We start from the raw sequence: 22,235 nt of genomic DNA, 5'->3' as shown, positions 1-22,235 counted from the left end.
ATCCGAAACTTGGCCTGTTTATCAAGAGCTCGGAAAAGTCAGAAGTAGGCCAGTCAGGAGAGGCCAGGGTTGAGAATCAAGCTACTGTGCTGAAATTGCGGTGGGGGACAGGATTGTGTCCTCTTTAATCCCTGCATTCCCGGGACCGTGTACTGAATGCTCCAGACAGGAATGTAGGGTACAAGAGGAAAACAAAAGGCTACAAGAGGAAAACAAGTGACTCTAGAAAGGAGCATGGGGTACTGTGATACTGGATGGCTGGAAGTTAGCTCTAGATTCAAAGGGCTGAGGTCAACATCCAAGGACCAGAACAACCAAAAACCAGGCAGAGCATAGATAGGAAACAGATTCTGCCTGATAGTCAAAAACTGTATTCCTGGGCTTGTTTCAGCAGGAATGTATCTGATGATCAAAGGCTTTGGTTAGCTGCCCTTTCGCTTCTTGTCTTCTTGAGATAGCCAAGTAGAAATTGGAGGATAGGTACAGAGAACAGAGCAGGGGGACTCTTAAACTTCCTTGTCTACCAGCCATGGCTCTGTGTTTGTGAGTTGAGGATCCAACACTTCTCTCCTCGTGGACCAATTAGCATGTGTATTTGAGTCAGACATCTTCCATTATACTTATTCTGTGCTTCTCTTATAGACGTCAAGACTTGGGAGAAATATTTTAAGCAGGTTCATCATGAGTAGACACAGGAATGTTAAAAAGAATATCTGCATGAGGGTTACAGTTTCTCAACTCAGGAACTGGGAAAACGTTCAAGGGTTTCTGATGATTATCTTCAGTCACCTTGTGGTAGCATAATGGCTCCCCAAAGCTGTCCACGTCGTAATCCCCAGAATTTGGGAATATGTTATATTACATGGCAAGAAGAATTAAAGTTGTTGATGAACTTAAGGTAGAGAGATTTTCTTGCGTTATCCTCATTGGACAAATATAAACACAAGAGCCCTTCTAAGTAGAAGAGAAAGGCAGAAGTCGTGTTGAAGTCGTGTTTTGTGAGAAAGACGGCACTGGCCATTGTTGGCTTTGAAGATGGAAGGGGGCCATGAGCCGAGGAAAGCAGGCAGCTTCTAGAAGCTGGAAAATGTAAGAAACATTCTCCCCTAGAGCATCCAGCCCTGCCGACACCTTAATTTAACCTGGTAAGACCCACTTTGGACTTCTGACCTCCAGAGCTGAAAAATAGTAAACCTGTGTTGTTTTAAGCCACTGAGTTGGTGACAGAAGTAGGAAACTAATATACGCCTCTCCAACTTCTTTCTACTCATGTTAATTCCTGGGTACCAGTTATGAAAAAAAAAAAAAATCACTGACTCAGGTGTGTTCGTGCTGATTTGTGGACAGACTAGTGAATGGCGTCTTATCAACATCTGTCCAGTGGAACGTGACGACCAGGCGAGAAAGACAGGTTCCCTCCTCAAGCTATGTAATCAGTCATGTCCTGCCACGTGCATGGCAGAAGATGACAGGTTTTCTTCCAACTTGGAAATTTTCGAGTGACAAGTTCATTTGCAAGTATAATTAGCTGAAAAGGTCCCTGTGGAAAGGGTAAAGTATCCCAACTCTTTCAGGTATAGATTCATTAATTCTTTTAAAATGGAAGGTTACATATCAAATATTTGAGTTATGTCTAATCCCTCCATCAGAACTCCGCTTTTGTGAATACAGTACAGTAACCTGGCCCGTCAGTTCATTTCCCTGCCCCCCGAGAGAGACGTGAAGGTAAGGAGAGCAAGGATTGCTTGTAGGAGACAAGCTGACCCTGCACTAAAGCTCAAGTTTCCCACATTTGGTCAGCAGCTGCTGAGATTCAGCTAATAAGGTATTTTTTTAAATATAAGTCACGGCAGTGCAGCTGGGCCTAACAAAGATAATTAGCGCTGACATGTATTTATGCTCTTAATGGTTTTTTCAGATTTTACTGGTGGTATATTGGTTTTTACTTGAGGATTTCTTAAAGGATTCCGTCACTGGGTATGTATTTCGGGGTTGATGACCCGTCATGCTTTATCCGAATGGCACCTCGGTGGGAGTCTGTCTAACCGCTCCTGCTGAATACCTGAGGAAGTACTTAAACATTCACCACCAGTAACCAATGAGGCTCCGTACCAGAGGATTCTGTGTGTGTGTGTGTGTGTGTGTGTGTGTGTGTGTGGTTTGTATGTAAACATTTTTGGTAGTGTACCTTTTTATCCCAGGGGTTCTGTTTATTAACAAAAGCTAATTCTTTTCTGGGCACTTGTTAGAGTTCTTCAATATGAATTTTATTATGCTTTAGAACGGATTTTTCCCTTGAGAACCTGAGGTATCACGAAGTGAAGAAGAAACCTGTGGCTGTTACTGTAATTACGACCTGTCAAGAACGTGTCTGATCTGGGTGGCAAAGCCGAGTAATATGGTCTATGAATAATAGGTATTCTGTTTTTTAAATGGATTCCCTAGCTGGATACAGGCCTGGCTGTTTCTTCTAGGGTCCCAGCTGATGTTAGAACTGTTGCCGCGTCACGGCTCGAGCTCACCAGCTGGAGTTCATAGAAATCCCCCCAGTCCGGCCGGCGGAGGGCCGCTCCCAGTTCCTGGCACCGTAATTGCCCTCATTGCCCGCATTTGGGATCCTGATTAAGCGCCTCTACCCCCATCTCCCTGCTTCCCTCTAATCAAAGGCGCTTTTGAAGACCGGCACGTGGTGGAAACGGCCCCGCCCCACCGCTCAGGTACAGGTGCGAAGCTGCCCGCAGGTGGACCCATCAGGGAGGGGGCGGAGCCCACGCGCCCATGGAGGCTGAGGCCGGGACGCGGATGCCGGCAGCCGCGGAGGTCCCAGGCGCCTGGGGGGCTGCGTCCCCAGTTTTCCGCCGCGTGAGAGGTAAGCCCGTTCTCACGGTCGCGTAGCGGCGCCGTCTAGCGGGAGAAGCGTAGGGACGGCGCAGGCTGCGTCCGCAGTTCAGAGGCCTTTCCAGGCAAAGACCTCGGCGGTCATTTCCATGAACCCCCTCACTTGACAAAAGCCGAGCCTGAGGCCACGGAAGTGAAGTGGTTTGGCCGGGGTCAGGGAGCCAGTCAGCCGTGGAACCTCCAGCTCCAGGTCCCGCCTGGGGTCCCCAGTGGACCTCCCTTCCCGGTGGGTCTGTTCCCAGCGAGCTACAGTACGGGAACGGGAACACCGTAGCACGCTTTTAAGAAGCACGCCAAGCCCAAGTGCAATGATGCGTCCCTTTATTTATAAACAAGGTGGGAATGCTGTGTTCTGTTGGGGAGCGGGAGCGGCGGGGGAGGGACGAGGGGCTGGGGGCGGAGGCCTGATTCCAGTAGTTCGCGTAATTCAGCACCAGAGCAAATGCTTGGGCATAAGGTCGTACTTGAACCCAGACGAGTCTTCGTCTTCTTGTATGTACAGCAGAGTCTTATGTATGCTCTTCTTATGGCTTTGTCCCAGGACACATCGCAGTGACAAAACAAAAAAGTCTGCAAATGCCACATGAGCTGATTCTTTAAAAAGGGGTGGGGGGGTTAGGTCTGGTGGCCTAGACTAGTGCTGAATGGATGCCTGAGGAGCAGGAACATTCTCTGCTCCAAAACCGGCTCATCTGATTCAGCTGTGTCTGTTACGCCATCCCGTCTCTCTGTCTGGGGTATGCTTGGGTGCTAAAATAAGTCCTGAAGATGGAGAGAAAACAAATGCACAGTCTTCCTGTCCCCCCTCAAGGGATGGACTCACAGTGACTACAGCCCGAGGCCTGGAGCAAGACTGCAAGCCCACAGCGCAGGTCAGAAGGCAGTCTTGGGTCTCAGGGTCGCTCCTCTTGAGGTTGGTTTCCTTTACTTTTCTGAGGTCCTGGCACACGGGAGCTGGCTTGCCAGAAACGGGCCATTCAGTGTGGCTAGGCTATTAGAGTTTCCCCTGTGTGTTTTAGCTGGTGGAAGGGTGAACGTTTGATTTCAGGGCCCTGGGAAGAGGATGTGGCAGCAAATGGAGAAGTGGTGGGACGGGGGAGCTCGGGGACATGGCACCCCACCCTGCATGGATAGTCACTAACCTTGGGTGTCTGTGAAAGGAAGCCTCCCTTCTTCACCTGTTAAGGGGTGAGTGACACTTTGAAAGGGAGCAGAAAGCCCCTGCTCCTCCACTCCCCCGCTTCCAGCCGGATTTTGCTCACCCTTCTTCTAACCTGCTCCCTCCTTCTACAACACTCTGTACAGTTCTGCAGTCCTCAGTCTAAAGCTTCCTTCCCTTTCTAGGGCAGAAGGGACATTTCCTTGCTTTCTGTCATTTCTGCTTGCCTCTTCAAGCCTGCACATGATTTGTACATCTCTCACTCCAGCCCTGACTCACTTGCGGCCATGACCGTTGACCCAAAAGAAGGGCACCCACATCTTCTCCTGGGAAGAACGGCCGGGAGTGTTACAGGTTGGGTTGTAGAATCCCCGCCCCCATTCCTTCTCAGCCTCATGGCCTGAGGACAGTGGGGAGGGATTACTAGAGGACAGCATGGAGACATGAGGTGAGATTTAGAATGGTTTGTGGGTGGTTTCAGCCCATCTCTGGAATAAGCCAGGTGTTGCTGATGTCCCATCGTTGGCAGCTGTGACGACACTGAGTCTGAGTCACATAAGGGGCACCTGTCAGCATGGTGTGGAAGGCCTGCAAACACCGCGTCGGCCTGGTGGAGCCCCACATGATTTGCTTCAGAGCACAATTCAAGTAAGAGTGGGTCTGCCCTGGGTGATAGAATAAACACATAAAAGGCCTTCCCAAAACAGTTGCCCCCACGTAGAGAGGTCCAGAAATGGGTTGAGATCACAGATTTTCTATAATTCCCTTCCCTCTCTCCAGGTCCCTCTTTGCTCCCTTTTTCTGCCCTTGTTCTCCCCACCTCGCCCTGCCTGGCTGTGCTCATCCTTGCACTATCCCACGTGTCAAACAGCTGGAATGAGCAGAGAGGCACGGTGGAAAACCGGGGCCTCACTCCTTCTGCAGATCAGTGCTCTAGGTCCTGGCTACAGAGAGCTTCCTTCTCACATGCCACGTTCCCGCCAGCTCTTTGTCCCACGTGAGTGCTCAACAACCCTGGGGAGCGAGCCAGGACAAGGGGGTTCCAAGCCAGCTCAGCTGCATGGTTTTGTTTCCCAGCAAACACCACTTATCTCCAGGTGGGCAGGGAGGTAGTTCAACCCCGACAAAAGGGGAAAGACATGCCACCTTCCTTCATTGGTTGCCCCATGTGTCACCCAGAAAGGCTGGTTCCCAAGGCCTCTGAAAAGGGAAGTTTCTGTCACAGGAGATGCTGAGCTCTGCCCACAGGTTGCTGGTTTGGGCCTCTGCTCAGTTAGGCCCCAGCTCTCCCTTTGGCTTTGCTGGCACAGACAGGCAATGTTTCGTCTACCTAGGGGCGCGATTCTACCCCCTGACTCTGCCGGCTCCTTTCCTCCCTGTCATTAGCAGACAGTAACTTCAAACGACTCAGCAATGCTTAGGCTCTTCATCCCATTTGGCAAACATAGGGCTGGGGATAACCGTATAACCACGTAATCCGTTTCAATGCTGAGATCACACCGAGGTTCCCGTAGTGCTCTGGGAAGCTCTTCAGAGCCTCCCTCCAGCCAAAAACATAATGGGAGGCCATGAGAACAACATACTCGTTTCCTGGTTGAGACAAGACATTTCTACAGGAATCCAGGATGATTTTTTGACAAAGTGCCCAAGTCACAAGGGAACCAGGTAGTCCTTTACACCAAGGATTTCAGCGGGGGATTCGGGTGAGAGCAGGAGCATATATGGTAGAAGGCTACCACCATACATTCATATTGCATATGGTATACACCCCGGATAGCATATGTGGAGCATACAGAGAACAGATACGTGCAGGTAGCACCCCCTATTGGTATACTATGTGGTTTGGTACATCAAACTGTTACTTGAGGCCTATGAAATTGTTAACTGGTCAGAAATGGGAAAAGCCATTCCAGAGTTAGCATCCTTTAAGGAGAAGCTCCAGGAGACATTTACCATCTGCTAAACTTGGAGCCAAAGCAAAGCAGCTCCTCTTCATTCACACACACACACACACACACACACACACACACACACAGTGTTTTTCTTTGTTGCATTTTCCACAGGTTAAGGTAATTTCTGGAAACCATGAAGTCAAACCAATGATGAAAAGTAGAACCAGGACCATATTAGGCCTTCTGTGGCGTTCTCCTCAACAGAACTGTCCATTGAATAAGAAGTTAAGGTTCATGCTAGATGACCTTCTATATATCTGATCTAAAGCATGTCTTTGTCTATGCACCACATTCCCAGAACAGCAAAGAATCGATGTGTTGCAACATTAGGTCTCAGTAGCTAATCTGAGAAGACTGGAATTGGTCTTTCACTTGACTATTTCAGAAGCACTTTGCCACCTCTATCGGAAACAACTTTATTCTGGCAGAGCTTGGGTGGTAGGAGGCAACGTGCAGGGCCCTTATGAGCTGGAAGTAGCAGATTGAGGGAACAGCCGCTTCCATGGGTGGTGGACTTGTTAGGGGTGGGTGTAAGGACCAAAGCAGAAGACACCTGACTCAGTGCAAGTCTCCTGGGGGTGCTCTGCATCTTTCTTTAGCAAGGTTGAAGTAGTGATTCTAGATGCTGCTAAGAAGGTTTGTAAAGGTCGTCCGACTTGAAACCTCCATGCAGAGCCCAAGTCTTATGCTGAGTGGAGACTGAGGGAAAGCTGGTCCCCAGGCCTTCGCTTAGCTGAGCTGTAGCTCCTGCAACCGTCACCCTTCCAACCCCACCCAGGCACACCCGGTGACCCCACCTCGCCCCCGCCTGTGCGGTGCGGCCCTTGCTGTCTGCCGGAAGCCTTTACTTCTCATCCTCATCCCCCTCGCTCATGCTGCTGATGGAGGCTGAGGCTGCTTTGGGTGAGGAGGGGGGTGAGGTTTTGTTCGGGAGCCACGAGAAGGTGGGCGACGGGGAGCGGGAGGGGGACCGGCTCCTGGTGGGGCTGCTCACAGGGCTCTGCTTCGGGGACAAGGCCTGCAGCATCCGGCTACTCCTCTCCTGGAACATCTGCTTCTAGAGAGAAATTTGAGAGAAGGCATCTGTTAAGTTAGTCACCTGATGTGGCAGGGGAACAAAAAGGAAAAGCAGGAAGGAGAGCCACCACCCACAACACCGGTCCCCACAGACTGGTCCTACAGTTGATGTCGTCCAGGACTATATATGGGGAGCAGCTGAGGGAAATTCGGGGGCAGTGAGATGTGGCCATGGAGAGGACCATCTCTGCTGGTTCTTAGGACTCTTGCCTTCTTGCCTGCCTTTCCCACAGCTACAAAATTTAAGTGTCCATTCTCTCTCAGGCAAACAGTCATGTGCAAGGTACAGAAGGGCAGTGGGAGATAAAACAGAAATCCCTGTCCTCCTCGACATGAGGACGAATCACACAAACAAAATGAACAAAATATGTGGATGTCAGAAGGAAGTACAATCTGAGCAAAAATAAACACAAAACAATGGCAAATGGGGCTGTGAGGTGGCTGGGCACCTGGACAGCGGTTGTAACGTGGCTGCTCAGGGAAGGCCTCAAGAAGACCTGAAAGATGAGGGAGGGGCCCGTGTGAATGGAAATCGGGGGCAAACACATTCCAGACAGAGCACCTCAAAAAGAGAGCAGGCAGTGCATGTCCGAGGAGGAGCAAGAAGGCCATCCATGGTGGCGGGAGTGAAGTCACAGGCGGGGGAGGGGATGGGGGAAGGGGTTAAGAGGAAGTCACCAGAGGGTTGACAGAAAACTGTCACATAGGGTCTTGGTGGCCATGTGAGAACTTCAGGCTTTACTGTGAGAAGAGAAACCTTGGGAGAGTTCCTTTACCTCTGAAGTTCTGGGTCCCAGACTGAGGAATTCTGACTTTGGTTTTAAAAGGACCCACCCCGGCCGCAGGGAAGCCAGAGCAGGAGCTGGGGTAATGGTGAAGAGCCCACTGTAGTGAGAACCCAAGTAATTAGAATCGTGCTGGCCTGGACCACACCCATTGTCATGAGGATGAGATGAGGTGCAAAATGGCTGGAGGGGGTGCCTAGGTGGCTCAGTGGGTTAAGCCGCTGCCTTTGGCTCAGGTCATGATCTCAGAGTCCTAGGATCGAGTCCCGCATTGGGCTCTCTGCTCAGCAGGGAGCCTGCTTCCCTCTCTCTCTCTCTCTCTGCCTGCCTCTCCATCTACTTGTGATCTCTCGCTGTCAAATAAATAAATAAAATCTTAAAAAAAAAAAAAAGAGAAGTGGCTGGAGGCCTGGTCAATGTTTTTTCCCATAGTTTTAGTAAGGTGTGATGGTCTTAAAGTGAAAGTCAGCCTTTTTAGTCTCGGTTCCATGAGTTTTGACAAATGCCTGCAGCTGTGTGACTGCCACCATGGTCAGAGTATTAGAGTTCCACGAGATCTTTTGTCACTCCCTCCCCTAGCCTCTGGGGACAGATCTTTTTCTGTCCCTCCAGTTTTGCCTTTTCCAGAATGTCCTCTAAATGGAATCGTGCAACGTCATGGCCCGGCTACATGTGGAAGGTGGAGCCCACAGGAACAGCTGACAGATGGGATGTGGGTTGTGGGGGGAAGAGGAGACAAGTGACTCCAGTTTCTGGCCTATGAAGCTGGAAAGACAGCAGTGTCATGTGCTGGGGTGGGAGACTTGGGGGGTAAAAGGGATTACAGTTGTCAGACACGCTTTCCCACTGGAGATCTCCAGTGACTCCTGCCCTGTGTTTTCAGAACTGAGCTCTTCCTTGGCACCATCCTTCAGCTTTATGGGGACATCCATCCTGGCCTAGCAGTGGTGCCCGCTGATCTGCCCTTCTGCTCTCTGCGGCAGCTCAGCCCCTACCTGTGCCCATGTCCCGTTCTACTCACCTACCCTGCCCTGCTGCCTGGGCTCTGTGCCCTCAGTTCTCTCCCTTGCTTGTCACAGAACCTCTGCCCTCAGCACCTCAGTCCAATCTTGTGATCCTAAACTGGCCCTGGGGGCCACTTCTCCATCTGTTGGCCATTTTAGACTTTTCGTGTCATTTGAGTTACTCACTTTACAAAGCAACACAGAGCCCCCTGAAGACCAGGTGCTACACAGGAAATGCTCATACTCCAGCTGGGGCTTCAGTGATGCATCAGGAAGAGGGGTGAGGAGGGAAGGAGCATGTGCAGCTAGTGGAGGGGTGACTTTCCAAGCAGAGGGTGCTAAGGAGAGAGTCTGCGTACAATTCTTGGCATGACTGCAAGCTGAGTGCCTATGGGACTGCCCAGAGGCTGGGGCTGGAGCACCAGGAGGAGCTGGATTGTTTTTTCCCCAAGAGCCCCTGGAAGATTTTAATTAAGGGAGGGCTATGATCAGATTTGTGTTTTAGAACTACCTTTGGGTAGGAGCATAAAAGCAAAGAGAGAAACCATAAAGGAGAAGTTTGGTGTTCAACTATACAAAAGTGTAAAACTTATGTATCCCCCCGCCAAAAAACCCACCATGAGATAAGGTAAAAGGCAAAGGAAACAGAAGGGGGAAATTCTTGCAATATTTAACTATAAATAATGGATCTTAGTATATAAACGGAGCCTACAAATTAAGAAGAATGTAAAAATGTTCTATAGAAAAATGAGCATATGACTTGTTAAGACAAAGCACAAAAGACAAAGGACCTATAAAAATGTTCAGCATCACTAGTAAACAAATGCAAAATGACTGAAGTGAGACACCTTTTTGATATATCAGATTGTTACAGGCTGTGTTTGTTTGATCTTCCCAGCATGTTAAAAAAAAAAAAAAAGATTTCCAGTTTTATTGAGATGTAATTGACACACAGCGGAGTTTAAGGTGTAGAGCGTAATGATTTTACTTAGACATTAACCACAGTAAATTAACATCTGTCATAAATAAAAGAAATTTATATTTTCCCTTGTGATGAGAACTCTTGCGATCTACTCTCTTAACTTTCATGTATACCACATAGCAATGTTAACATTGTTAACAATGTCTTCATGCTGTGCATTATATCCCTGGTACTTATTTATATTATAAATGGAAGTTTGTACTTTTTGACCACCTGCATCTGATTTTCCCTCTTTCACTCCTTTCTCTGCCCTGGTAACCACAAATCTGATTGCTTTTTCCCTGAGTTGTTGACCCCCCCGCCCCCAACGACCTGTGAGTTCCTGTATTTGTTTTTCTCTTACTTGTTTCACTTAGCATACTGTCCTCAAGGTCCAACTATGTTATCACAAATGACAGGATTTCCTCCTTTTAATGGTTGACTAATATTCCATTGTTGACACATCCATTCATCCTCTGATAGACACTTAGGTTGCTTCCATGTCTTCACCATTGCAAATAATGCTGCTGTGAATGTGGAGATGCAGATAGCATTTTGACCTAGTGTTTTTGTTTCCTTTGGACGTATTCCCTGAAGTGAAATTGCTGGATCATATATACGGTGGTTTCAGTTTCAAATTTTTTTGAGGAACCTCCATATTGTTTTCCACCTTGGCCACACCAATTTAAAATTCCACCACCAACACACAAGTGTTCCTTTTAATCCATGTCCTCATCAGGATTTGTTATTTCTGGTCTTTTTGATGGCAGCCAGTCTAACTGGCGTGAGATGAAAAGTCCTTGTGGTTTTTTTTTAAAATTTTTAATTTTTTTATAAACATATAATGTGTTATTAGCCCCAGGGGTACAGGTCTGTGAATTGCCAGGTTTACACACTTCACAGCACTCACCATAGCACATACCCTCCCCAATGTCCATAACCCCACCACCCTCTCCCTCCTCCCCTCCCCCCAGCAGCCCTCAGTTTGTTTTGTGAGATTAAGAGTCTCTTATGCTTTGTCTCCCTCCTGATCCCATCTTGTTTCATTTATTCTTTACCTACCCCCAAACCCTCCACGTTGCATCTCCACTTCCTCATATCAGGGAGATCATATGATAGTTGTCTTTCTCCGATTGACTTATTCTGCTAAGCATAATACCCTCTAGTTCCATCCATGTCATCACAAATGGCAGGATTTCATTTCTTTTGATGGCTGCATAGTATTCCATTGTATATATACACCACATCATCTTTATCCATTCATCTGTTGATGGACATCTAGGTTCTTTCCATAGTTTGGCTATTGTGGATATTGCTGCTCTAAACATTCAGGTGCACGTGCCCCTTCGGATCACTACGTTTTTATCTTTAGGGTAAATACCCAGTAGTGCAATTGCTGGGTTGTAGGGTAGCTCTATTTTCAACTTTTTGAGGAACCTCCATGCTGTTTTCCAGAGTGGCTGCACCACCTTACATTCCCACCAACAGTGTAGGAGGGTTCCCCTTTCTCCCCATCCTCGCCAGCATCTGTCATTTCCTGACTTGTTAATTTTAGCCATTCTGACTGGTGTGAGGTGGTATCTCACTGTGGTTTTGATTTGTATTTCCCTGATGCCGAGTGATGTGGAGCATTTTTTCATGTGCCTGTTGGCCATGTGGATGTCTTCTTTGCAGAAAAGTCTGTTCATGTCCTCTGCCCATCTCTTGATTGGATTATTTGTTCTTTGGGTGTTGAGTTTGCTAAGCTCTTTATAGATTTTGGATACTAGCCCTTTATCTGATATGTCTTTTGCAAATATCTTCTCCCATTCTGTCTGTTGTCTTTTGGTTTTGTTAACTGTTTCCTTTGCTGTGCAAAAGCTTTTGATCTTGATGAAATCCCAATAGTCCATTTTTGCCCTTGCTTCCCTTGCCTTTGGTGATGTTTCTAGGAAGAAGCTGCTGCGGCTGAAGTTGAAGAGGTTGCTGCCTGTGTTCCTTTCTCACATTGAGGTCCTTCATCCATTTTGAGTCTATTTTCATGGGTAAGGAAATGGTCCAATTTCATTTTTCTGCATGTGGCTGTCCAATTTTCCCAACACCATTTGTTGAAGAGGCTGTCTTTTTTCCATTGGACATTCTTTCCTGCTTTGTCGAAGATTAGTTGACCATAGAGTTGAGAGTCCTTGTGTTTTGTTTTTGTTTTTTTTTTTTTTTTAAGATTTTATTTATTTTTATTTGACAGAGATCACAAGTAGGCAGAGAGGCAGACAGAGAGAGGTGGAAGCAGGCTCCCCGCAGAGCAGAGAGCCCGATGTGGGGCTCGATCCCAGGACACCGGGACCATGACCTGAGCCGAAGGCAGAGGCTTTAACCCACTGAGCCACCCAGGTGCCCCAGTCCTTGTGGTTTTGATTTGCATTTTTCTCCTGATTAGTGATGTTGAACATCTTCTCATATACCTGTTGGTCCTTTGTATATCTTCCATGGAAAAATGTCTGTTCAGGTAATCACCCATTTTTTGATTGGGTTATTTTGAGGTTTTTGCTACTGAGTTGTGGGAGTTCTTTATATATTTTGAATATTCACTTAACTGATACACGGTTAGCACATGTATTTCCCATTCTGTAGACTGTCTTTTGCTGATGGTTCCTTTGGCTGTGCAGACGTTTTTAGTTTAATGTAGTCCCACTTGTTTTTGATTTTGTGACTTGTGCTTTCGGTGTCCTACCCAAAAAAATCTCTGCCACGACCCACGTAAAGGAGCTTTTTTCTTATGTTTTCTTCTGGGATTTTTATGGTTTATGGTCTTACATGGACATCTTTAATCCTTTTCAAGGTAACTTTGGTGAATGGTGTAATGTAGGGATCTAGTTTTATTCTTTTATGTGTGGATATACAGTTTTTCCCAGCACCATGAGTTGAAGAGACAGTCCTTACTCCACTGAGTATTCCTGGCTCCCTTGCATGGGTTTATTTCTGAGCTCTCAGTTCCGTCCCATTGGTCTATATGTCTTTTTTAATGCCAGTACTATACTGTTTGGATTACTATACTTTTCTAATATAACTTGAAATCAGAAGTGTGATGCCTCCCGCTTTGTTCTTTCTCAGGATTGCTTTGGGTATTTGGGGTCTTTTAAGGTTCCATATAAATTTTAGGATTTTTTATTTCCATTTATTTCTGTCTAAAATTTTTTTCATCACTATTTTATACTTTTCAGTGTACAGATTTCTCACCTCCTTGGTTAAATTTATTCATAAGTATTTTATTGCTTTCAATCCTATTATACATGGGATCAGTTTATTTCTCCTTCAGATAATTCATTGTTAGTATATAAAGATGCTACTTATTTGGTATGTTAATTTTGTATCCTGCAACTTCTCTGAATTTGTAGATTTGATATAACAGGTCTTTGGTGGGAGTCTGTCAGATTTCCTGTATATAAAATCATGTTATCGGCAAATAGACGATCTTACTACTTCTTTCCAATTCTGATACGCTTTCATATTTTCTTATCTGATTGCTCTGGCTAGGATTTCAGTAATATCTTAAATGGGAGGAGTGAGAATGGGCACCCTTGTCTTATTCCCGATTTTAAAGGAAAGGCTTTCAACCTTTTGTCATTAAGTACCGTGTTAGCTGTGGGTTTGTCATCTACAGCTTTTATTATGGTGAGGTATGTTTGTTCTATACCTAACTTGTTAAAAGGTTTTATCATGAATGGTTATTGCATTTTGCCCAATGACTTTTCTGTGTCCACTGAGATGATCAGAAGATTTTTTTCTTCTATCAACGTGACGTATTATAGTGATAGATTTACATCTGTTTAACCATGCTTGTATCTCAAAAATAAATACCATTTGATATGGTGAAAGATCTTTTTAATGTGCTGCTGAATTCTGTTTACTAGCATTTAAAAAAAAGATTTATTTATTCTAGAGACGGGGAGGGGCAGAGGAAGAAGGGAAGCAGACTCTGCTGAGCACGAAGCCCTGCGTGGGGCTTGATTCCACAGCCCTGAGATCATGACCCCAGCCAAAACCAAGAGTTGGACACTCAGCGGACTAAGCCACCCAGACACCCCCTGTTTACTAGTATTTTATTGAGAATTTTTGCCTCTATATTCATCAGAGATAGTGGCCTGTAGTTTTCTTTTAGTGTTCTTTTCTGGCTTTGGTAATGCTGGCCTTACAAAATACATTTGGGAGTGTTCCCTTCTCCCAAACATTGAGGAGTCTGAGAAGGATTTACATTAATTCTTCTTTAAATGTTTAGTAAAATTCACCAGTGAAACCATCTGTTCCTGGGCCTTTCTTCTTTGGGATATTTTTGATCACTAATTCAATCTCCTTACTAATAATTGGTCTGCCACATTTTCTACTTTATTCTGATTCATTCTTGGTAGACTGTATGTTTCTAAGAATTTCCCATTTCTTTTAGGTTCTCCAGTTTGTTGGCATATAGCTGTTCATAGTAGCTTCTTAAGATTCTCTGTGCTATCAGTTGTAATATTTACTTCTGCATTTTCATTTGTGATTTTGTTGATTTGGGTCCTCTCTATTTTTTTTTCTTGGTTTAGCTAAACATCTGTCAATTTTATCTTTTCAAAAAACCATCTCTTAGTTTAGCTAGTCTTTTCTATTGTATTCTTTGTCTCCATTTTATTTGTTTCTGCCCCAATTTCTATTATTTCCTTTCTTCTGCTAACTTTGGGTTCACTTTTTTTTTTTAAGTTCCTAAAGCATAGCATTAAGTTGTTTGAGATCTTTCTTGTTACCTGAGACAGGCATTTATTGCTATGAACTTCCCTTTTAGAACTGTTCTGTCAGCATACCGTAAGTTTTGGTACATTGTATTTCCATTTTTATTTGTGTCAAGATACATTTTTATTTCCCCTTTAATTTCTTCTTTGACTCTTGGCTATTGAGACTATTTTTTTAAAGATTTTACTTATTTATTTTAACAGAGAGCACAAATGGGGAGTGGTAGGCAGAGGGAGAAGGAGAAGCAGGCTCCCCACTGAGCAGAGACCCTGATGCAAGGCTCCATCCCATGACCCTGGGATCATGACCTGAGACAAAGGCAGATGCTTAACCAACTGAGCCGCCCAGGCGCCCTCAGACTATTGTTTAGTTTCCACGTATTCATGAATTTTTCAGTTTTCCTTCTTTTAATGATTTCTACTTTGAGATCATCATGGCCAGAAAAGGTACTTGGTATGATTCCAGTCTCCTTGAATTTGCTAAGACTTGTTCTGTGGGTTGAACTCTTTACCACTGCAACATAATCATAAAAGACCTTCTTTAACTCATTTTACCGTTTTTATATTTAAGTCTCTGTAGTATGATACAAGTATAGCTACCCCCACTTTTTGGGTTGTTTGGTTTTTGGAATACATTTGCTTACAACAACTTTTTCCATCCTGTCACTGTCAGTCTGTGTGTGTCTTTAAGACTAAAGTGAGTCTCTTATGGGCACATATCATTAGATGTTTTTCAAATGTTATCCACTCAGCCATTCTAGGTGTATTGATTGGAGAATTTAATCCAATTAAATATGATTTAAAGTAATCATTAATAGGTAAGGACTTAGTAATTTTATCAACTGTTTTTATTACTATTTTAATAGAACCATTATTCTTCTGTGTCCTGCTTTCTTTTTTTGTGTTTCAATGTCTTCCGATACCTCCCATCCAAGTACTAACCAGGCCCGACCCTGCTTAGCTTCCGAGATCAGACGAGATCGGGCGCGTTCAGGGTGGTATGGCCGTAGACAATGTCTTCCGATATCTATATAGTTTGACTTCTTTATCATATACTTTTGTGTAATTACTACAGGTTTTATCCTTGTGGTTACAAGGTTTACATAAAATATTTTAAAATTATAATGCCTTATTTTAAACTGGTAACAACTTCAACAGAACTTCTAAACTTTATGCTTTCATCTCCCCCTCCCCACTCACATTTTAGGTTATTGATATTATAGTTAACATATTTTTTTTTAAGATTCTATTTATTTATTTGGCAGACAGAGATCACAAGTAGGCAAAGAGGCAGGCAGAGAGAGGAGGAAGCAGGCTCTCTGCAGAGCAGAGAGCCCGATGTGGGGCTTGATCCCAGGACCCTGAGATCATGACCTGAGCCTAAGGCAGAGGCTCAACCCACTGAGCCACCCAGGTGCCCCCAGTTAACATACTTTTTATATTGCATAACCAGTAACAGGTTATTGTTGTTGTAGTTATTTTTACAATATTTTCTAACATTTTTAAAAGATTTTATTTTACAGAGCACAAGCAGTGGGAACTGCAGAGGGAGAGGGAGAAGTAGTCTCCCCACAGAACAGGGAACCCAACATGGGGCTTGATCCCAGGACCCTGGGATCATGACCTAAGCTGAAGGCAGACACTCAACTGACAGCCACCCCAGTGCCCCAATGTTTTCTAACTTCTAAAATAGAATTAAGTGAATTACCCACCACCATTACCACATTACAGATTCTAATTTTGACTATATATTTAACATTACCAGTAAGTTTCACTGGTACCTTATGTTTTATGATGTTCATTAGTGTCCTTTTACTCAAAGACCTCCCCTTAGCATTTCTTAGAAGGCAGGTCTGGTGGTGGTGAATTCAGCTTTGTTTTTTGGGGAAGTCTTTACTTCTACATTTCTGAAAGACAGCTTTTCCAGGTACAGAATTCTTGGTTGACATTTTTTTCCTTTAAATATTTTGGACATGCCATCCCATTCTCTCTTGGCCCAAACCAGATTTGTTGAGAAGTTCACTGATAGTCTCATGATTTTTCCTTCATATGTAATTTACCTCTCTTGTTGTTTTCCAGATTTTTTTTTCTTTGACTTTTGACAATTATAGTATCAGTGTAGCTGTTTTGGGGTTCATCTTATTTCAGATCCTTTGTACCTCATGGATTGGGATATTTAAGCCCTTACTGCTTTAAATTTACTTTCTGTACCCATTCTCTTCTCCTTCTCTTTTCCTTCTGGAATTTCCTTAATGCAAATATTGTTTGTCTTTATTGTGTCTTTACATCCTGTATTTTTTGTTCACTTTTTTAATTCTTTTTTTTTTTTTTTTTTGTTCCTCTAACTGGATTATTTCAAATGTCCTCTTGTCTAGGTCACTGTTTTTTTCTTCATAGCTGAGTCTTTTAAGATATTTCTAAGTAATCTCTATACCCAACGTGGGACTCAGACTCACAACCCCATGATCAAAAGTTGCACCCTCTACTGACAAGCCAGCCAGGAGCCTTGAGTCTCATCTTGAAGCTCTGTAGAATTTTTTAGTTCAATTATTGTATTTTTCAGCTCTGTAAATTTTTTGATGGTTTCTATATATCTCTGTTGAACTTCTTGTTTTGTTTATACATCATTTTCCTAATTTTTAGTTTTCTATGTGTTATTGCAGTTGTCTAAATTTTAAAAGGATTATTCTGAAATCTGACTGTTCATAGATAGCCATTTCTTTAAGGTCAGTTATTAAAGCTTTGGTAGTTTCCTTTTTTTGGTGTCATGTTTACTAGATTTTTTTTCATGATCCTTGATTCTTTACATTGGCCTCTGTACATTTGAGTAAGCAGTCTCCTCTTTCAGAATTTATGGGTTTGCTTTGGCAGAGATAGCTCTTTGCTGGTCCTCTCAGTGAGGGTTTCTGGATGTTTCAGTTGGTAATGCCCTTGGGCAGGTGGAGTTTTGCTATCAGGGTCAATTTCTGGGTGAGACCCCTCATTGAACTCTGAGGTTGGGGTTAGGGTTGTCACTTTCTAAGAATGGTTGGGTAAGACTCCTGGTTTGGTTCCTTAACAAGCGAGACTGTACAAGTTGCCTGGGTTTTCTGTTCAGGCTTACTGGACTGGCGGGACTCTATACTATACTTAGCAGCAGGTAGAGCTATGAATTAGCTTCTCTGCCTTCTTGGGGCAGGACAATGAGCCTACAAGGCTCATCATTTCAGGACCTAAATCAGGCGAAGCTTGTACTGAATTCCCTGGCTAGAATGGGTCAACTTATTTTGTTCTGCAGATAAAGAGCATCATGGGCAGTGATCTCTGTCCAAGGGACACTTTAAGTAGGTCTGTTGGTTGGGATACATAGTTTCCTGTGTGTTCTAGTTAGGTTCCCTGGTCAGGCAGGCCGAGAATTGTATTCAGTAGGCAGGGCTATGAATTAGTTTATGTATCCAGGCATAGCAAGAGAAGTAGCTCCAAGGCCAGAAAGGCTTTCATTTTATGGTGTTGACTCAAGCTGACCTATGTCATAAGTTCCCTGCCCAAATGGAGCCACTGGCTTTGCTCTACAGACTCTCTGTTGGACTCTGTGCTTGACTGTTGGTGGGCTTTGCAGCTTTCCCGGCTTACAGGCAAGCTTTCTGTCTGGGTGGTGCTGGGAGCTTCACTCAGCAGTGGATGGGGCTGTGACTCAGCTCCCTTGCCTGGGTGGGACAGGAGGGCCAGCTCCAAATAGGCTCCCAGTTTTTCCAGATCAGGCCTTCCGGTCGGGTTGGGGGTGGTGGTGGTCAGAAGCTGCACTCAGTAGTGGGTAGGCTGTCAATTAGTTCCGGTGTCTGGGTAGTCAGTGAACCCTCACAGCCTAGCTGTGGCTTTGAGGCAGTCAGCTCTTCCTGCCATACTCTTGGCTCAAGTGCTGCTGGACTACGCTGCTTCCCACGCATAGTCCCTTGCCGGCCTCTCCGGTCAGGCAGCGTTGGCAGCTTCACTCGGCAGCAGGGGACGGAGGGCTACGACTCAGCGCCCCTTCCTGCACAGAGGCAGACCGGGCTCCAGGGTCAGAAGACTCTCTGTCTGAGCGCCAGAATCGGGTACACTTGTGCCCCGCTGAGTTCCCTGGGCCAATTGTGCTACTGTCTTGGCCCTGCAGATAAACAAAACCACTAGCCTGGACGACCACCGCTTAGGTCGCTGCAGGTGGGAACTCAGTCTGCCAGTATCCACACTGGTTGTTGGAAGCCCCCCCTCAGATTCTCAGTGGCCAATGCCCACAGATTGCCTTGCAATTCGTATAGGATGAGACCAGAATGGGGGCTCTCAAGCAGTGATCTGGAGGAACTGGATGTCCACACTGGACTCTTTTCCCACTATAAACACTGGAGGCTCAGCAGAGACCACTTTGTGTAACACTGGGCTGGGCTGGGTTAGAGGCAATATGGGCGGCACACAGCCTCACCCCCATGTTCTAGGATTCTCTCAGCGGTGTCTTGTCTACTAATAGTTGTTCCTTCTTCTTGTGAGAGGGAGCAAAGTCAGCAATGATTTACGTCACCATCTTTATAAGCTTAATCTCCCAAGACTTTTTTTAATTTGTAATGGCCAGTGCTGGTGAGGGCTCAGGAAAAAGACCACACTCCTGTTACTGCTGGTGTCTTTCTGAGGAGTAACTGGGCAATAGGTGTAAAAACTTTTATTTCCTGAGGAGATAACCTGAGCTGCAATTAAATACTTATTGGGTACATGGATGGTCATTGCAGGGTCATCACAGACAAAACTGCAAACCCCTGAAATAGGGGAGAGAAATGTTGCACAACTCTGAAGTGAAAGGTGGCTGATGAAAATCCAGTCCTTAAAGAATACTTACTAGCGTGAGAATGTTCATGAGCTACTGCACAGTAAAAATGATTTGGGAGCCATATGTTCTGCATGATCCCATTTTGTAAAAGGAAACGTACACGTGCAGATGGAGAAAAGATGGGGCCAGATCCCAGCTGTCTACGCAGCTGGACTGCAGGTGATTTTTAGTCTCTTCTCATTGTTTTTTCTTTTCTTTCTTTCCTTAAAAGATTTATTTATTGGGGCGCCTGGGTGGCTCAGTGGGTTGGGGCCTCTGCCTTCAGCTCAGGTCATGATCCCAGGGTCCTGGGATCGAGCCCCACATCGGGCTCTCTGCTCAGCGGGGAGCCTGCTTCCTCCTCTCTCTGCCTGCCTCTCTGCCTACTTGTGATCTCTGTCAGATAAATAAATCTTAAAAAAAAGATTTATTTGTCAGAGAAAGGGAGAGCGCATGCACAAGCAGGGGGGAATGGCAGGCAGAGGGAGAAGCAGGCTTCCCACAGAGCAAGGAGCCTGCTATGGGGCTCAGTCCCAGGACCCCGGGATCATGACTTGAGCCAAAGGCAGATGCTTAACCAACGGAGCCACCCAGGTATCCTGTTTTCCTTACTTCCGAACAATTCTGTAATGAACACACGTTACTTTTATCACTATAAGGAAGACCAATGACTGAGGCAAGGAGGAGGCGGCCATGGGGCGCTGAGTTAATAACACAAAATGGTAGAGCCTCAGGCACTTCATCAGTCCCTCCCCCCACTTTTATAAGCTCTAGCCCAGTACTTTTTAGGATCTCAAGTTTTCTCTAGCAAATATAATTGAGATGACTTGCTGATCACTAAGAACATTTGTAGATTTAAAACTCCATAATTCTAAGAACCTACCAATTATTCACCTTCCATTAAAGGCATTGATAATTCTGCCAAAAGACATCCAACCCCCTCAAAATCAAACGGAAAAAAAAAGTGCGGTAATACAACATCATTACCTTAGAGGAAGCCCATTTACGAGACAAAATCAAATGCCAAAAGGATAGGGTAGCCTATTATTAATAGCAACATAAAAGAATCCTTGAACTTCTAGAAGTCATTTGAAAATAAGTATTTTTATTACTATAATCTTTAAGTATATTTATAGTAGCAGCCACTAGTTCTCTTGCTGTTAATGGATTGTCAGCATTTCCATTAGAAGCTCACTTTGCAAGTAATCTATAGCTTGTCTCCCATAGTTTGACTCAAGCTCATAACTGAGAATATTATGCCTAAGATAATGTAATAACTTGAATCCTTAATGATAAACAATGGTGTCACACTTCATATAGTGTGATATCCCTGCAAAACAACTCTAGGTCTCAGTTTGGAAGCTCTGTGATCTGTTTCTGCTGCATTATGAAGCATGATTCTTCTGCAAAGGAGTTAAATTGGGTCAGGTCAGCAGACAGTTTGTAATGAGCTTCCTGGTAAGAAAAGCACTTTAGGAATACAAAAATAAGACCATGGCATGGCATTTTCATATAGAAAAGGTATTTAAATTATACCTGTAACTGTATTAAGATACTTCCATTTATAAAGTTTTCTCCCAAGAAAATAATCCCATTTACTCTTGTCCCAGTAAAACTAATTTTCTATTTCTCTTCCTACAAACTTCTCCTTTTTAAGAAGTTCTTCACATCTACTGAGACAGTAAATGTCCTGACAAATGCTTTCCAAGGCTTCAGGATTTCAGAGAGATTCCAGCTTAACTGCCACAAAAAGAAATGAAAAATATCCTAGTTATATCTGGTTTGGACTTCTGGTAAGCACTGTGGAATTCAAAGAGAGCATGTGGTTCAGCCAAATCAATAAACAACAAAAACTAACCCTTAACAAACAATGCCCGACATATGCCCAGGTACTGTTAAAGGGCTTTAGAGTGTGACAATTTCATCCATCTAACAACCCTACAAGCTAGCTGAGGCAGAGGAACTTGGCCAAGACACCCAGCTAGAAGGTGAGCCCTGTTCCTGACCATCTCTCTGTAATTAGCTGCTTTAATAGTAAGAAGCTTTTCTGTTGACCCATTTACTTGTGCATTTGTTGGAAGACAAATTTTTGGAACCAACTGTTAAAAAGCTGCAAGTAGGAAATTCAGATCCACAAACTGAATTTTATGTTTTATAAAATCAAAACAATCTTAAACATCAGCATGCTATTAGAATGATTATGTATATTATATATATAATATATAAATATTCTCTTTACACACACACATATGCATGGTGTAATCGCTGGGGAGAATGTAGAGAAGTCTTGAGCCTTGTGCACTGCGCTGGAATATAAAATGGTGTAGTCGGTGTGGAAAAGAGTATGCAAGTCTCTAAAAACATTTAAAATATTATGCTAAGTGAAATAAGTCAATCAGAGAAAGACAATTATCATATGATCTCTCTGATATGAAAAATTTGAGAGGCAGGGTGGGGGTCATGGGGGTTGGGGAGGGGGAATGAAAAGAGATGGGACCGGGAGGGAGACAAACCATAAGAGACTCTTAATCTCAGGAAACAAACTGAGGGTTGCTGGGGGTGGGGAGGACGGATGGGATGGCTGGGTTACGGACACTGGGGAGGCTATGTGGTATGGTGAGTGCTGTGAAATGTGTGAGCCTGATGATTCACAGACGTGTACCCGTGGGGCAAATAATACATTATATATTAATGAAAATAAAAAAGAATTACCATATTATTTAGAAATTCTACTTCTGGGTATATAACCAAAAGAAACGAAAGCAGGAAATTAAGCATATTTGTATAGTGATGTTCATAGCAGCATTACTCATAACAGCCAAAAGATGGGAACAATCCAAA

The 22,235-nt window shown here is 44.5% G+C and overlaps 1 protein-coding gene across 3 annotated transcripts in view; it reads right to left on the bottom strand.

Annotated features, from left to right (window-relative positions):
- Nucleotides 1-3,493: 3,493 nt before the first annotated feature.
- The window catches only part of PCYT1B (phosphate cytidylyltransferase 1B, choline), a 125,088-nt gene continuing 106,346 nt past the window's right edge, over nucleotides 3,494-22,235 (bottom strand). For all 3 annotated transcript variants that reach the window (XM_047716231.1, XM_047716230.1, XM_047716232.1), the window contains exon 8: nucleotides 3,494-7,066. In XM_047716231.1, the coding sequence (XP_047572187.1) occupies nucleotides 6,854-7,066 (213 nt within the window). In that variant the 3' untranslated portion in view covers nucleotides 3,494-6,853. The remainder of the gene's footprint in view (nucleotides 7,067-22,235) is intronic.

Source organism: Lutra lutra, chromosome X (genome assembly GCF_902655055.1).
Source record: "Lutra lutra chromosome X, mLutLut1.2, whole genome shotgun sequence".
Taxonomy (NCBI): Eukaryota; Metazoa; Chordata; class Mammalia; order Carnivora; family Mustelidae; genus Lutra; species Lutra lutra.
Note: the sequence above shows the minus strand (reverse complement) of the source record. Positions and strands in the feature narration are given on the sequence as shown.